General features: G+C 44.1%; 1 protein-coding gene across 17 annotated transcripts in view; it reads left to right on the top strand.

Annotated features, from left to right (window-relative positions):
- Positions 1-15,806, top strand: part of TNRC6A (trinucleotide repeat containing adaptor 6A) — a 213,092-nt gene that overhangs the window by 194,829 nt on the left and 2,457 nt on the right. For all 17 annotated transcript variants that reach the window (XM_054533659.1, XM_063717218.1, XM_024233423.3 and 14 more), the window contains 7 exons: positions 2,283-2,414; positions 7,927-8,085; positions 9,596-9,736; positions 11,402-11,509; positions 12,941-13,162; positions 14,849-14,919; positions 15,657-15,796. In XM_054533659.1, the coding sequence (XP_054389634.1) occupies positions 2,283-2,414; positions 7,927-8,085; positions 9,596-9,736; positions 11,402-11,509; positions 12,941-13,162; positions 14,849-14,919; positions 15,657-15,796 (973 nt within the window). The remainder of the gene's footprint in view (positions 1-2,282; positions 2,415-7,926; positions 8,086-9,595; positions 9,737-11,401; positions 11,510-12,940; positions 13,163-14,848; positions 14,920-15,656; positions 15,797-15,806) is intronic.

A 15,806-nucleotide genomic window follows, 5' to 3' on the forward strand; every position in this document is an offset into this window, starting at 1 on the left:
CAGAGTGGAGTGCAGTGGTGAGATCTTGGCTCACTGCAACCTCTGCCTCCCGGGTTCAAGCGATTCTCGCACCTCAGCCTCCCGAGTAGCTGGGATTACAGGCGCGCACCACCACGCCCAGCTAATTTTTGTATTTTTAGTAGAGTTGGGGTTTCACCATGTTGGCCGGGCGGGTCTGGAACTCCTGACCTCGGGTTATCTGCCTGCCTTGGCCTCTGAAAGTGCTGGGATTACAGGCATGAGCCACCGTGCCCAGCCTTCAAAATCACACTATTTCAAAAGCTCCACACTCGTTTAAAGTGCATTAGAATAAAGGAAACATTTCACTTTTTAAAGGACTAGCTGTCTTAATCTTAAGTAGGATATTAAGGGTGGGAAGGCTGATGTTCTTATTAGAAACAGTACACCAGAGAATTTTTGAGCAGTGCTGTTTAGGTGAAACAGCTGGGGATGATCACAGTCACATTTGCTAGCTCTCAGAACTTGAAGTTTTAACTACTGTCTAAGTATGTATAAATGATTACTGATATAAATTTAAAAATGGAGGTAAGAAAGGAGATTGCCTTTCTTATACATGCAACTCCCCACCCCCACCCTCTCCTTTTTTTCTCTGTTATCTCCAGGCTTTTATTCCTGGGTGGAGATTTTGAGCTTATATGTTTTTTCTTTCCTAGGTCTCTTTTTTTTCTTGTGCCCTTGATTATATTTTGACCATTGATTGTTCATGCCCTGTTCCTTTTGCTTTTTTTCTCTCTCTTTTTCCATACAGTGGTTTCTTGTAAACCAGCTTTGCTGGTTGTTAGCCAGAGTGTTTGAAGACCATCAGTTAACTAGTGTGTTCTGGGCTGTGGGCAGAGGCCGGGGCATGCTGTTGCCCCGGCTGCTGCCTCACTCTGTGACTGAACTGGTTTGGCTCACCCTGGTATTACCACAGACTCTCACCTGGGACATAAATTGCACTTTGAGTCCTTAGGATTGTTAGTGATCTCTGTGCATTTCCAAAAACAGTTCCCTTGTCAGTTACTACTGTGGGTGAATACGGAAGAAGCCATTTGGTGGCCAGGTGATGTCAGAGACAACAGTTAGTAGTAAAAGAATGATACCCAAGTACAGGGAGAAGTTTCTGTCTCACCAGTGAAGGGAGCTGGCTCTTCCTGTTTGACTACACACTTGACATATAAATTGGCCACATAAGTTCTAAGCATAGGATTTCCTGCCCTGGCTGGCTTCTCAGTGAGGGATACTTCTTGATTAAGAAAGTCTGCTTAGCCCATGCAAATACCAATACAGTTATCTAAGTTGGGCAACAGGCTATGGCCCCACTGCCTGCTGTTGTAAGGTTTTGTTGGACACAGCCACATTTTCTCTAACCTGGGGTCTGTGGCTGCTTTCGTGCTGCACCAGCAGAGTTGCATGGAGACACCAGGACCATGTGGCCCACAGAGCCTGAGATACCGACTGAACCTCTGCAGAAAAAAATTGTCAACTCCTGATCTGATTGATAGGTCGAAGAGTAGCAAATTTAATTGCTCTCTGCAAAAATACGCATGGTATTAGAGAATTTGTATTTTTAAAGTTTTCAGGTTTGACAGACCTTAACATCACATGGACTCATCAGACCAGAGAATTTAAAACAAGTTAATTTGGAACTTTAGAATAAGAACCTCTTGGGAATTTGTGAAACAAAGATTCTGGCTCCCACTGGAAAGTCTTCATTTTTAGACAAGCATTTTAGGTGATTCTAATATTAATAGTCCCTAGATTACTCTTTTAAGAAAAACTAGCTTAATTGTTTTCTAACCACTGTATCTAAGGTTGAAATTTCCATTCTTGTTCCAAGAGAATATCCAAGTCTGAGGGGCCTCATCAGCAAAGGTCAAGTAAATTGTGCCTTAAGATATATCTGTCCCCCGCCTAGGTGTAATTGCTAGTACAGGACATTTTTACTTTAGAATTTGCAAGCAAAAGATAGCAACTGAAAGTGACCACAGATCTTCATGCATAGGTACACTTGGGAAATAGCTAAACAGATACATTTTATTCCAAGTAAACTTACACATCTGGCTTCCTTAAAACTTTTCTCCCTCTTATTTTGCCAAGGAGTTTTAAAATCATCAAAATTTTATGGAGAAATATTTTCTACATATAACTAAATTATAGTATTAACAGTTATATGATTTGAAAACATTAGTTACATGTTTTTCTAGGAAATAGAAGTTGTGCTACTAGAAAGAAAATGTGCTGTATTTTCTAAGGTTTTGTTTTGTTTTTTAATTTTTCAGGCTTGAACTCAAACTTGAATGTAAATATGGATATGAACAGTATTAAAGAGCCACAGTCAAGACTAAGGAAGTGGACGACAGTGGACAGCATTTCTGTGAACACATCTTTGGATCAAAACTCCAGCAAACATGGTACAAAGGATACATTTTACCAAAAAAAAAACACACACCTGCAGCTTACTAGATTTAGGCCTTTATTTTATTTTAAATGTGTTTTCAAAGCCAAATTATCTTAGAACTTTTCCTCATTTAAAAAAAGTTATTATTAAGTCTTAGTTACAATAAGAGACTTTCAGATGAAAAGCAAAATTTACCTCTACTCTGTTTTATAAAGGAGGGATCAGATGATACATTTTTAAAAATTATTTTCCCTTTGGCTTTTTAAATTTTTCTAAGTGATTTTATTCTTATATTATTACACTTATTAACATTTACTGGATTTAATTTGATATGTTCTTAGTAGGACATTTAAAACTTCTACCAGGGTCCCATTCCGTCACCCAGGCTGGAATGCAGTGGCATGATCTCAGCTCACTGAAAACTCTGCTCCTGGGTTCAAGCAGTTCTCCTACCTCAGCCTCCCGAGTAGCTGGGATTACAGGCCTGAGCCACCATGCCCAGCTAATTTTTGTATTTTTAGTAGAGACAGGCTTTCATCATGCTGGCCAGGCTGGTCTCAAACTCCTGACCGCAGGTGATCCATCCGCCTTGGTCTCCCAAAGTGCTGCGATTACAGACGTGAACTACTGCACCTGGCCCATAATTTTATTTCTACCAATTCCTTATATATGGACACATTTTCTTTATATAGCTTATTGCTATGTGTAAGTCATATGGATTTAACAGTATTGTCTTTTCAGCAATTAAATTTTCTTTAGAAATGCCATTTTCATCTTATTTAGTATTATCCATTCACCCAGCAAATATTAATCGAGTATCTTCTCCTTTCCAAGGCTATGTTAGCCTGGAATACATAGACACAATGTACATACATGCTTACAGTTGAATGTATGTATGTATGTAAAATTACTTGCCCTGGAATTGTTCATTGTGAACGAAAGTATGTCAGCAGCTTTAGTGCAATGTAATAGGTAATATCAAAGTTAATATTTATAATAGTTTAATAATACCAAGTTCCTTAGGAGCATTGAGTCAGGAATAACTGCAGGTGTGGTGGGTCTAGAAAGGTGAAAAAGACTTACCTTGAGGAGAGTAAGTTTACCAAACAAACAGGAAGAGCAACCAAGAAAGAATAGTGCATGCGGGGTTCAAAGAGGACTGCCTGGTGAATTCTGTATCTCGGCATATCTGGGGGTGAAGGTGCAAATGACAGAAAAGAGGTTGATGAAGATGGAATAGTAGGTGTGGTGCAAATCATGGAAAACTTTTGTGCCATGAATGATTTTAAACATGAAAATGATGGATGCCTAGAGGCAGTTAAGACTTAAAGTAGTCTAGGTAAGAGAGAGAAAGGTCAGTGGACATGAGAGGGAGTGCACTGCAAGAGAGTTTCAGAAATTAAAAGCAGAAAAGCTTGGTAACTCACTTAACTCATTATTTCATTCAGCAGTTTAAGCCTGAAACACTTGCATAACTGATCAGCTAGTCAGTCTCCAGCCCTCTCCAGACAGACCCCTCAGAGGTCAGACAAATACAGGACGGACCCGAGTCTCAGGCAGAAAAGAATAGGTGTTCGCCGTAAATCATATCATTAGAGTGGCCTAGGTGTAAGGCATGCGGAGGCACTCTTAGCTGGCAGAATAGTCCATGGGCTTGGAGAAGCACAGGAGCTGAACAAGCCACAGTCCTGGCACACTTTGGAATGTGCAATCCAGTCTGCTATGCTAACCCTTCGCTGCACACCTACAGTAAGAAAAGTCTGATTTGTTAAGGGGAGTGGAGGCAAGGACATTTGACTAGGAAGTTCTGCATTACAGAAGGGTTAAACTGGATGTCTCAGATACTCTATGGGCCTAAGATTCTGTGACTTTCAGGCAGTTTATAAAATCCCTTCACCTCAGCACCCAGACGGATTTGGTGACATGTATAGAAGGAGATTTTTTATTTTAGCCTTGGTTGGAGGCAGTTGGGCAAGGCTTCTAGAAGGCCTGTGATCTCTGAAGCTGAGATATGAAAGATAAACAAGTCAGGCAGGCAGAGGTGAAGGCAGGGGAAACCATGAGAGGTGGAGCGGGGCTAGAATTTTAAGAGCCTTATAAACTGTTGAAGAATTTGAACATTGTCTTTTGTATGTTGGAGAGTACTAAGCCAGGAGATGACATGATCAGATTTGCACTTTCGAATGATGCCTCTGGGTGCAGTGTGGAGAGTTGGAGTAGATCTAGTATAGTCATTATCCAGGAGCTGTGGAGGAAGTGGAATTGATAGGGTTTGGTGATTCTAGCTTAAGCAGCCTCAAATGTATGATTGCTAGTAAAATGATATTTTTGCGACATTCCTTTTTTTTCTATTGAATTTTACTTTGAAAGTGTATTAACTATAGGGTCAGATTTCTAGATTGTACACATTGGACTAATGATTTTCAGAAATTAAAATTGTCGTGTAATAGAAGGAACCACTAGACCATAAACCAAACAGACCTTTGATTCTAAGTTTGTTTGCCATTCAGGGGAATGTCACTTTGGGATTTTTTTTTTTTTTTTTTTTTTTTTTTGAGACAGAGTCTCACTCGGTCACCCAGGCTGGAGTGCAGTGATGCAATCTCTGCTCACTGCAACCCTTGTCTCCGGGATTCAAGTGGTTCTCGTGCCTCAGCCTCCTGAGTATAGCTGGGATTACAGGTGTGTGTCACCACACCTGGCTAATTTTTGTAATTTTAGTAGAGACGGGGTTTCACCATGTTGGCCAGGCTGGTCTCGAATTCCTGAACTCAGGTGATCTGCCCGCCTCAGCCTGCCAAAGTGCTGGAGATTATAGGCGTGAGCCACCAGGCCCAGCCCGGAATTTTTCTGACCTGAAGAGTGAGAACAGGGAGTTGAGACAATGGGGAAATGGCAAAATAAATATGAATCCTAGGTTTGAGACCTAGCTCTGCTACTAATTGACTCTGTTATTCCAGTCATGCACCACTTAATGGCAATGTTTCAGTAAACAATGGGCCATGTATTCAATAGTGGGTCCATTGAGCTTGTAATACCTTGTTTTATTGTACCTTTCCTGTTTAGCTATGTTTAGATACACCCTTCCGTTACAGTTGCCTACATTACTCAGTACAGTAACACACTGTAGGTTTGTAGCCTAGGAGCAGTAGGCTAGGCCATAGGGCTTTGCTGTGTAGTGGGCTCTACTGTCTAGGTTTGTGTAAGGGCACTCTGATACTCACGCAAAAATGAAATTGCCTAGTTTCTCCAAATGTAGCCCTGTTAAGTGACACGTGAGTGCAATTAGCTACTTGGCAAGTAACTTAACCTTTCTGAACTTGAGGTCCCTCATCTGCCAATCTCAGGTCACTGCAGCCTTGACATCCCGGACTCAGGTGACCCCCCCACCTCAGCCTCCCGAGCAGCTGGGATTACAGGCAAGCACCGCCACGCCTGGCTAGTTTTTTGTATTTTTATTAGAGATGGAGTTTTGCCATGTTGCCCAGGCTGGTCTCAAATTCCTGAGCTCAAGTGATCCGCCTGCCTCAGCCTCCCAAAGTGCTGGAATTATAGGCGTGAGCCACCATGCCCTGCCTAGTTTTATTTTAGATTCAGGGGGTAGATGTTGATGTTTTTATACAGGTATATTGCATACTGGTAGAGATATATTGCATACTGGTGGAGATTGGGCTTCCAGTAAGCCCATTGCCCAAATAGTGAACATTTTACCCGATAAGTAGTTTTTCAACCCTTGCCACCCTCCCCACTTGTGGAGTCCCAAGAGCCTATTAATAATTTCCATCTTTGGGTATACATTGGTTAGCTCCTACTTAAAAGTGAGAACATACAATATTTGATTTTCTCTTTAGTTCACATATGGTAATGGCTCCCAGCTCCATCCATGTTGCTGCAAAAGACATGATTGCATTCTTTTTTATGGTGGCCCTCTTGGGATGTTTTGAGGATGAATGAGACGATGCATCTCAGGCACTTAGGTGCCGGAACAGGGTTAGACACATCAGTGGTCAGCAGATCATAGCCATCATTGCCATTACTGCCTTCATCACTATCTCATCAGATGCCCTACCTCTAAGACAAATATTCTCCACTGTACATTTAGCTCCATTTGCTTAAACTGAACCTATCACGCAGGTTTTACATTTCATTTTGCTGATGTTCCCCTTGTGTTGATTAATGAAATAAAATTGCACCCTTGCTGCCTCGTTATGTCATCTGTTTCTCTTAGATTAAATGAAGTTTTCATAAGTGGAAATTGTTCTTACTAGAAAAAAATATATAATTACATTTATCATCTCAGGTGTAAGAATTAATCACTTGAAATGTGGCAGTTATGCTTTCCTCATGTATCCTGTACAGCCATTACTTCATTTATGTCCCATTTCACTCCCAAGTGGCTTTAATTCCGCTTATAGAACAGATGCATAGTTCACACAGATCAGAGTGACAAGATTGAGGATGCCAGAGCCAGAGGGGAAATGGAAGCAGTGGAGACGCACTGAGTCAGGGATAGGACAGTGCCCACCAGCGAGAAGTGCGAGGCCGTGTCAGGGACCAGCTCCATCATCCCTGAGTTACCCGTGTGGATGCTGGCACACTGTGACTTGAAGTCAGAGGAAAGAGTGGGGCTGGAGTGTCATGCAGGGCCTGGCTGTGTGTTATAGATGTTCATAGTGGGAGCCGGCTGGAGTTGCAAGTGAGGTTTCTATTTGCATCCACCTCAAATTCAACATGAATGGAGGAGACTTGGTTTTCCCTTCCAAATTTACTCCTTCTGGTGTCATTCTTTTCTTTTCTTATTTTTTGGAGACGGAGTCTTGCCGTCTTCCCAGGCTAGAGTGCAGTGGCATGATCTCAGCTCACTGCAACCTCCGCCTCCCGGGTTCAAGCGATTCTCCTGCCTCAGCCTCCCGAGTAGCTGTAGCTGGGACTACAGGTGCGTGCCACCATGCCCAGCTAATTTTTGTATTTTTAGTAGAGACAGGGTTTCACCATGTTGGCCAGGTTGGTCTCGATCTCTTGACCTCGTGATCTGCCCGCCTCGGCCTCCCAAAGTGCTGGGATTACAGGCATGAGCCACCGTGCCTGGCCCCATCCTTTCTTTTTTAACAGTTTATTGAGATATAATTTACTTATAATTCAGTGTCTTTTAGTATATTCATGGTGTTGTGTAGCCGTCACCACAATCCATTTTTAAACATTTTTATTGCCTAAAAAGAACCCCTGAGCTATCATAGCCCTCCACCATACAAGTGTTTTAATGATTTGGAAATAAGTTTGTACTCATATTCTGGTCACTTAATGATGTTTATGCATCTCATAAACTTAAAATGAAATTCACAGTTGTCATTTTCAGACATTCTTCAAATGCGATGTTAGAATCTCAATATAAGAGAGTTACTCTAGAGAACACAGCCTAGAGCCCACAGATCTAATGGAAAGTGTTCATGTTACATTTGAAAAGCTATAAGAAATAAATCTGTGTGTGTTTTGCTCACATTTGTCTATTATTCTTCCCTTGTTAGGTGCTATTTCAAGTGGTTTCAGGCTGGAAGAGTCTCCATTTGTTCCCTATGACTTTATGAACAGCAGTACTTCACCAGCCAGTCCTCCAGGTTCAATAGGAGATGGCTGGCCACGTGCCAAATCGCCTAATGGCTCTAGCAGTGTTAATTGGCCACCAGGTAAAATTTTTTCTAACACTTTCTTTCATGAGACTGTGTTTCCATTAAGGTTTTGTTACATCTGGACTTACTACTGATGTAGCCCAGATCGGCGTGCTTAGACTGACCTGTGCAGATGAGAAGGAATGCAGAAGTGATAGAGGAAAAGTTAAGTATGAAGTCTTGGGCAAGGGAGTGTGTCAGCCTGTTACCTATGCCTTTATGCTCAAGCAGCAGAGGTAGAAGTGAGTCCCATTGACCAGCATGAAGAATTATATTAAAAACTTCAGGCTGGGCGCAGTGGCACATGCCAGTAATCCCAGCACTTTGGGAGGCCGAGGTGGGCGGATCACGAGGTCAGGAGATCGAGACCATGCTGGCTAACATGGTGAAACCCCGTCCCTACTAAAACTACAAAAAATTAGCCAGGCATGGTGGCGGGCGCCTGTAGTCCCAGCTACAGGAGGCTGAGGCAGGAGAATGGCGTGAACCCGGGAGGCGGAGCTTGCAGTGAGCCGAAATTGCGCCACTGCACTCCGGCCTGGGCAACAGAGCAAGACAACAAACAACAATAAAAACTTTAATTCACTGTTTCTCGTAAGTTGTGTCAGGGAGTAACTTGCAGTATTTTCATTCATACATAGGAGTTACCAGAAGTGCTTTTATGGCCTGCTTTCTCCTACCTGAGTTGCAGTAGCTTTGTGATTTGTCTTAAAGCTTAAAGCACTTTTAAATGTTACTGTTTAAAAATAAACATGAATCTGGCGGGTACGGTGGCTCACGCCTGTAATCCCAGCACTTTGGGAGGCTGAGGTGGGCAGGTAACGAGTTCCCAGGAGATCAAGACCATCCTGGCTAACACGGTGAAACCCCATCTCTACTAAAAATACAAAAAGAAATTAGCCAGGTGTGGCGGTGTGTGCCCGTAGTCCCAGCTACTCGGGAGGCTGAGGCAGGAGAGTGGCGTGAACACAGGAGGCGGAGCTCGCAATGAGCCAAGATCATGCCACTGCACTCCAGCCTGGGCAACAGAGCGAGACTCTGTCTCAAAAAAAAAAAAACATGAATCACAGCCAGGCACAGTGGCTTATGCCTGTAATCCCAGCACTTTGGGAGGCTGAGGTGGGAGATCACTTGAATCCAGGAGTTCAAAGCTGCAGTGAGCTGCGATTGCACCACTACACTCCAACCTGGGTGATAGAGAAAGACCCTGTCTCAAACATACATACATATATATGATTTTTTAACACACACACACACGTATGTATGTGTATATATTACGTGTGGGTGTGTGGGTGTGTATATTCACATTCAGCAAGATGATTTCAGTTGTAAAAACTTGCGAGTAATTTGTAAAGAATAGCTTCTATAATACTAATTGTATTAACTGAACCATCCTCTTAGAGTGTTAGTATAAATTGGAAAGTATTTGAGAGTTGCATAGGATTTAGGAATAAAGGTTTTGGATATTTATTAATGGATTTTAAAATGATGATTAAGCTTTGAACTAATTCTAAATTTCCATTTCCAGAATTTCGTCCTGGTGAGCCATGGAAAGGTTATCCAAACATTGACCCTGAAACTGACCCTTACGTCACTCCTGGCAGTGTCATAAACAATCTTTCAATTAATACTGTGCGGGAAGTTGACCACCTCAGGGACAGGAACAGTGGTACGTAGGGGGTGCAAATCAATTTCTGAGTGACACTTAACACAGTTTAAGAATGGCTCATGTAGTACCCAGCTACTCTGGGCGACTGAGGCAGGAGGATCACTTGAGCCCAGGAGCTTGAGGCAAGCCTGGGCAACATAGTTGTGGGACCCTGTCTCTTTAAAAAAGAAAGAAAATGAAGAAGAAGAATGGCAGACAGAATTCTGTCTGAGGATTTTATCATCCCTTAGTATGGCAAATATGTATATTAATTTAATAAGTTAACACAAAGGACCAGCAAACCTTTGCTTTCCAGCAGTTGTATTAAAGGAATGAAAAAACAGCAAATGAAGGTTGTTACTAACTTTATACTGAGTTACAAGATTATGGTAATTTAAAAAATGGGTGTTTCTTGTAAAAGACGTTATATTATTATATATGCTTATATACTCTGAATATTGAAGGACTTTCATCTGGAAGAGCAAATTAGGCTGTCTTTCAGAGAGTGAGAATAAGACCAATTTAAGGATCCCTGCAATCCAGATGTGCTTTTTAATTGGTTAGCAAATAAAATCCTATTACCTGCCACGGGGTTACTTTTCACCTCAAGGCATTTAGATGTGTTTCATCCATTATTTTGTACCAGAAGAGTGTTAATGAAATGAATTTTTTAAATATTAAAAAGTATTTTCTTTTTAAAATACCATCTGTACCTTTAAACGGTTTATAAAGCACATGTGAAGCAGCCACCATGTTGCATTAGACGTGTAATTTACAGAGGTGACAAGTGTCTCTGCGCCAGCAGAGAAGAGTCCTCAGCATTGTGAAATGGCTGGGTTTCACGGACGGCTCTGCCCCCATGGGGACACTAAGCCAAGCGTAAATTCTCACAGCGTGGGAGTTAGTGGAAGAATCCGATGGCTCTGAAAGTCAGTAGAGTTTGAATTTGATGTTAAAGGAAATAGAACATCGAAGGCTTTGAGTGGAAGAATCTTTAAGATGGGGTAATCTGGCTGTGGTGAGCAGAGTGGATTGGGTTGGGAGACAAGTCAGGGAACTGGTGTAGTAAGCCAGATGGTGGTCGGGTCTAGAGCTCAACTAGAGTAGTGGTTGATGGGGTTTTGAAAATGGAAAGCCACACCAGGTTTAGGAGCCTGAATATATCGCGTAATGGAGAAGACTGAAGGGCCGGCAAATGGGAAGCCACACCAGGTTTGGGAGCCTGAATATATTGCGTAATGGAGAAGGCTGGAGGGCCTGTTCACTGGTAGTGTCTGTGACCGGGTGCCTTAGAGAGCAGGATAGCCAGTAAGAAGTCACTGGAGCTCAGGGACGAGTTAGGAGCACCAAGACTTGAACCTCCTTTTAGACCCAGTGCTGGGAAGCAGAGCCGAATGCTGTCTTGGTGGCTGGGCCCCATTGCTAGAGCGCATCCTCACAGCCAGTGAGGACAAAATCAGAGGGAAAATGCCTGTGCTGAGCCAAGGCAGAGAGAATTGGCGAGCTTGCTCAGCATGCTCTTCTGAAGGCAAGAAGGAAGATGTCTCGGGTACCATCTTACCCTGAGTGGACCTGTTTCCTTTCTTGTGGCATACTGTTACGGTTTGATTTCTCTGGAAGCTTTTGCTTTTTCTGAACCTCCACGTCCCTTGCTCTGGTGGCTGATTGGACTCTTCCCCCACACAGGGTCATCCTCATCCTTGAACACCACGCTGCCTTCAACTAGTGCCTGGTCATCCATTCGTGCCTCCAACTACAACGTTCCCCTCAGCAGTACAGCACAAAGCACTTCAGGTGGGCCTTGCCTTCGCTCAAGAAGGGGGAGTTGGTCACAGCCAGAGCTGCGGCTGTTGTTTTAATGCCCTCTTCTTTCGTCCAGTCTTCTCAGGGAATTAGGAGATTCTGTTTGTGAGCCTGGGAAATTATTTTTAACATCCCTTACTCCTTTTTAAACTTACTGTACCCAGCAGTCATCTACTAAAATCAGTTTTCACTGAACAGCTCTCATCTCATCTCAGAGCCACAGCAGCTCTGTAATTAAATGTAATTTAATCCAAACTAGTTCTCAGACTATCTGCAGCAGAGGATCTTTAAAAAAAAAAAAAAAAAACAATGCCAATCCTCATAGACTGATACTTTTGTAAAATACGGTAAACATGAATTCTGAATTGCTAGGAAAATGATGGCACACTTGAGAGTTACAGGAATGTCAGGTTGCTGTCTGTCTACACATGCGCACTCTGAATATCTGGACTCATCCTGCAGCAGATTTGTATGAAACTGTGTTGTGGTGGTCTTCTGGCCATACCCTGAGTAGTACTGACCTAATGCACACACACTTTGTAAGTGAAGTAAGAAAAAGAGTTGATAGTGATGGAAGACAGGAATTGTTCCACTCCTTGCTGTCCCCTCATGCTTTTAGTATGATAGTTGATGTGGTTTACTGTGTACCTGGTCCCTGCATACCCACTCATGTCTCCATTGCTGTGAGGCAATGTGTGTCAGGAACTGGGCCTGCTGTCTTTTTCTTTTTCTTTCTTCCTTCCTTTCCTTTCTTCCTCCTTCCCTTTTTCTTTCTTTTTTTTTTTTTTTTTTTTTTTTTTTTTTTTTTTTTTTTTTTTTTTTTGCCATACAGGCTTAGTTTTGAATCCTGGCTCTACATTACACTTATAGGCAAATTACTTACCCACTCTGTCCTCAGTAGACTGTGTCAGGACCACAGACAGCACATGCCAGGTGCCTGGCAGCCAGTGCTCAGCACAGAGAGGCAGGCACCCCATGAAGATCTCCTTTGGCAGCTCCCGAGTTGGGGCTCTTTTGCAGTCCTTTTTTCCTTGAGTAAACAACAGAGTTCTAAAATTCACTTAAATGGCCTATCTGACTTTCGTGAGTTACTCAATTACGGTTATTAAGAAGTTTACAATTGCTATTTTAGAGCAATTCAGATTGTTTTCCATTTCAGTTCGAGTGCAGTTTTGGACACTGGCCTAAGAATTTCATAGGTCTTACAGCTGTTAATAACAGATCAATGGCTTGAGTGTTTGGAGGGATGGAAAGCAGTTTCCTTTGGACTGATTTTCTTTTTTGGCAGTTTAGTTGATTTGGGGTTTTAATAGTTTCTTTGTTAGATTTGCTTTTTGTGGGAGAATGGATGTCATTATTTAAATTTCCTCCTTTCTTAAACATTATTCCTCCCCTCTCCATTTTTCCCCCCCCTTTGAGTAGCCAGAAATAGTGATTCCAAATTGACATGGTCTCCTGGTTCAGTTACAAACACCTCTCTGGCTCATGAGCTGTGGAAGGTCCCTTTGCCACCTAAAAACATTACTGCTCCGTCTCGCCCACCTCCGGGACTGACTGGTCAGAAGCCACCCTTGTCTACGTGGGATAATTCTCCCCTTCGTATAGGTGGAGGATGGGGAAATTCTGACGCCAGATATACCCCAGGTAAGATGCAGTCGTAAGGTGGGTTTCTGTGGTTTATTTGCGAAACGCTAACCAGTACCAACAGTCGAGTTTTAACAGAGACCTGAACGGTAAACTATTGCCTCACCTCCATCAGGGGGAATGAGAACTTCAGTAAACAAATGATCCACCCAAAGACACACAACAGGCCGCAGTAACATTAATGCATTAGGAAGTCCGTTGTCTCAGAAGTTCCTCAAGACTACACCTTAAAATGTGTAGGAACATCCTGCTCGTGGCAGGCTTAAACCACATCACATGGAGCAGAAGGCAGTATTGGGCAAGTCTGGGGAGCATGGGAGCAGGCCATCTGGGCCTTGAAGACTAGGGGGGTAGCTTGGCCTGTATTAAACGGGGACATTTGAGAGTGAAAGAGAGTGCTGTTGATTAATCATACACGGCCAACAGGCATAAGCCAGAAGGCCCCGGCAGTCTGGTTCCTCTGCCTCTCCTCATTCTATAATGACTAACATTGGATTTGTACTGGCATCATTTCCTGCCTGTGCCGTCTCCACACCATACATATACACACACAGCCCCAGATGAGCCTAGCAGTTTCCCTGGTAAATACAGTCTTATCCTTCACTCTGCCTTGCCTGCAAACTACCAAACATTCCCATCTTGAAGCTGAAAATGAGTAATAAAACCTCATTAATATTTTCTGATTAAATGTGTAATTTCTCATCTTTAGACAGGTGATTGGCTGTAGGAAAACTTGCAGCTTTTCCTTTGGGTGCAGATTAATTATAGGAAAAGAACACTAAAGTACGTGCCAAGCTCCTGAATGCAAGTTAACGTAATTGGTGTGGTGTGAGTGGTTTTTGGAGACCACAGACATCTGTCTGGATGCCAGCTAAGAGACTGGCAGCACACAGCGAGGGGCGCTAGTGAAAGTGGCCCAGGAGCCCACCCCAGGGAGGCTTGGTGCAGTTGAGTGGAATCAGGAAACCTGTAGGAGTGAGCCAAGCGAACCGAGGGGCAGCCTCTGCCAAGGCCCAGACACCTGAGAAAGCACCCGTTGGAGTGATGAGAGGATTGCAGGGAGTGGGGAGGATTCCGTGAGAGGTGGATAGGCCTGAGCTATGTCATGGAACAGTCTTTCCCAGCACCTGAAGTGTTTGTGAGGTGCCTTGGGTTGTAGATGGGGTCAGGGATGTGGGCTGTACTCCCAGGGGAAGGGTGGATGCCACAGGGGTCCAGCAGGAAGGCCAGATGGGGAGCCCCTGCAGTAACCCCGGTGAAAACAAGGAGCGTCTGTGCGATCGTAAGCTCTGGAATCCCCTTAAAGCTTCATTCCCTGAAGGACACACACGCAGAGTGATCAGACATTACTGAAGTCTTCCCCAGATGGTACCGTTTGAGATGATTTTAGCTCCTATCAATGAGAAGATCTCAAAAAGATGCAGCCTTTTGTGGCTCACTGCCCTCCTGTGTGGTCAACTGGGAGCCATTCTGAGTTCACTGTCCCCAGGGGCAGAGCCCCCTGCCATAGGAGTTAATGCCTGGCCATGGCTAGGGTGAGCTCAAATTCTGGGCCTAGGGAGAAAGCCTCCCATGTAGAAGTGCAAGGAAGTGAAGGAAGCCAAGAGGCCAGGTGATCTGCTGAGTAACTGTAGTTGGGCTCTTTCAGTCCTGGAAAACTGACTTGTCCTTTTTTTCCTTGTTTAGGTTCCAGCTGGGGTGAGAGCAGCTCAGGGAGAATAACAAATTGGCTTGTTCTGAAAAACCTTACACCTCAGGTAAGGATACCAGATACACTGGTTTATGTGGCTACTCCAGGGAGCATGGGAACAGAGGTTCGGGTCTGGGTGTGAGACAAGGGCGGCTAGGTGGTAGTGAAGCCAAGCAGAGGAAACAGCAGAGGAGTGGTCTGTAGACCTCAGGCAGGCTGTGGTCGAATCTGGTGGTTCACGCTGTAATGTGCCTGGGAACCAACCAAACATACAGATTCCCAGCCCTCACCCAGAGATTGAGTCAGTAGATCTGGGCTAGGAGCTGGGACTCTGCATTTGAATGAGGGCCTGCAGATGAATTTGACACAGGTGGTCCTTGTTGGCACGTGGAGAAACCCTGGTCTGCCCCCGAGGTGAGAGCATTTTCTTAGCCCCTGGCCTACCCCCTCCTCTGGAGGCTGGGTGTTGAGCTCCCACTTCCCTCCTCCCCCAGGGAACAGAACCTTGATGGATGCTGTCCTCAGGGCAGGGAAGAGAGAAGACATGGAGCCACAGTGGGGATCTGGGGCGTGTCCAGGAGTCTAGAGGCCGGAGCGGTATGGCTCTGGGAGCAGTGGAGGTGGGGAAGGTGGCTCTGCACCCTGTCAGAGCAACGTCAGAGTAACGTCAGAGTGTCAGTGAAGAGTGGTGCCAGGAGCACAGAGCCTCAGGAAAGAGAGGAGGGGCAGCGGTGCAGCCTGAAACGGCCTCCTGGAGGGCCCGTGGTGACGCCTCTCACTGGCAGTTTCCACACTGTTTCCTAGATCGATGGCTCAACTCTGCGCACTCTGTGCATGCAGCACGGCCCGCTGATCACATTCCACCTGAACCTCCCTCACGGAAATGCTCTGGTCCGCTACAGTTCAAAAGAAGAGGTAGTGAAGGCACAAAAGTCTCTGCACATGTAAGTTGGC

This window comes from Pongo abelii, chromosome 18 (genome assembly GCF_028885655.2).
Source record: "Pongo abelii isolate AG06213 chromosome 18, NHGRI_mPonAbe1-v2.0_pri, whole genome shotgun sequence".
Classification (NCBI taxonomy): Eukaryota; Metazoa; Chordata; class Mammalia; order Primates; family Hominidae; genus Pongo; species Pongo abelii.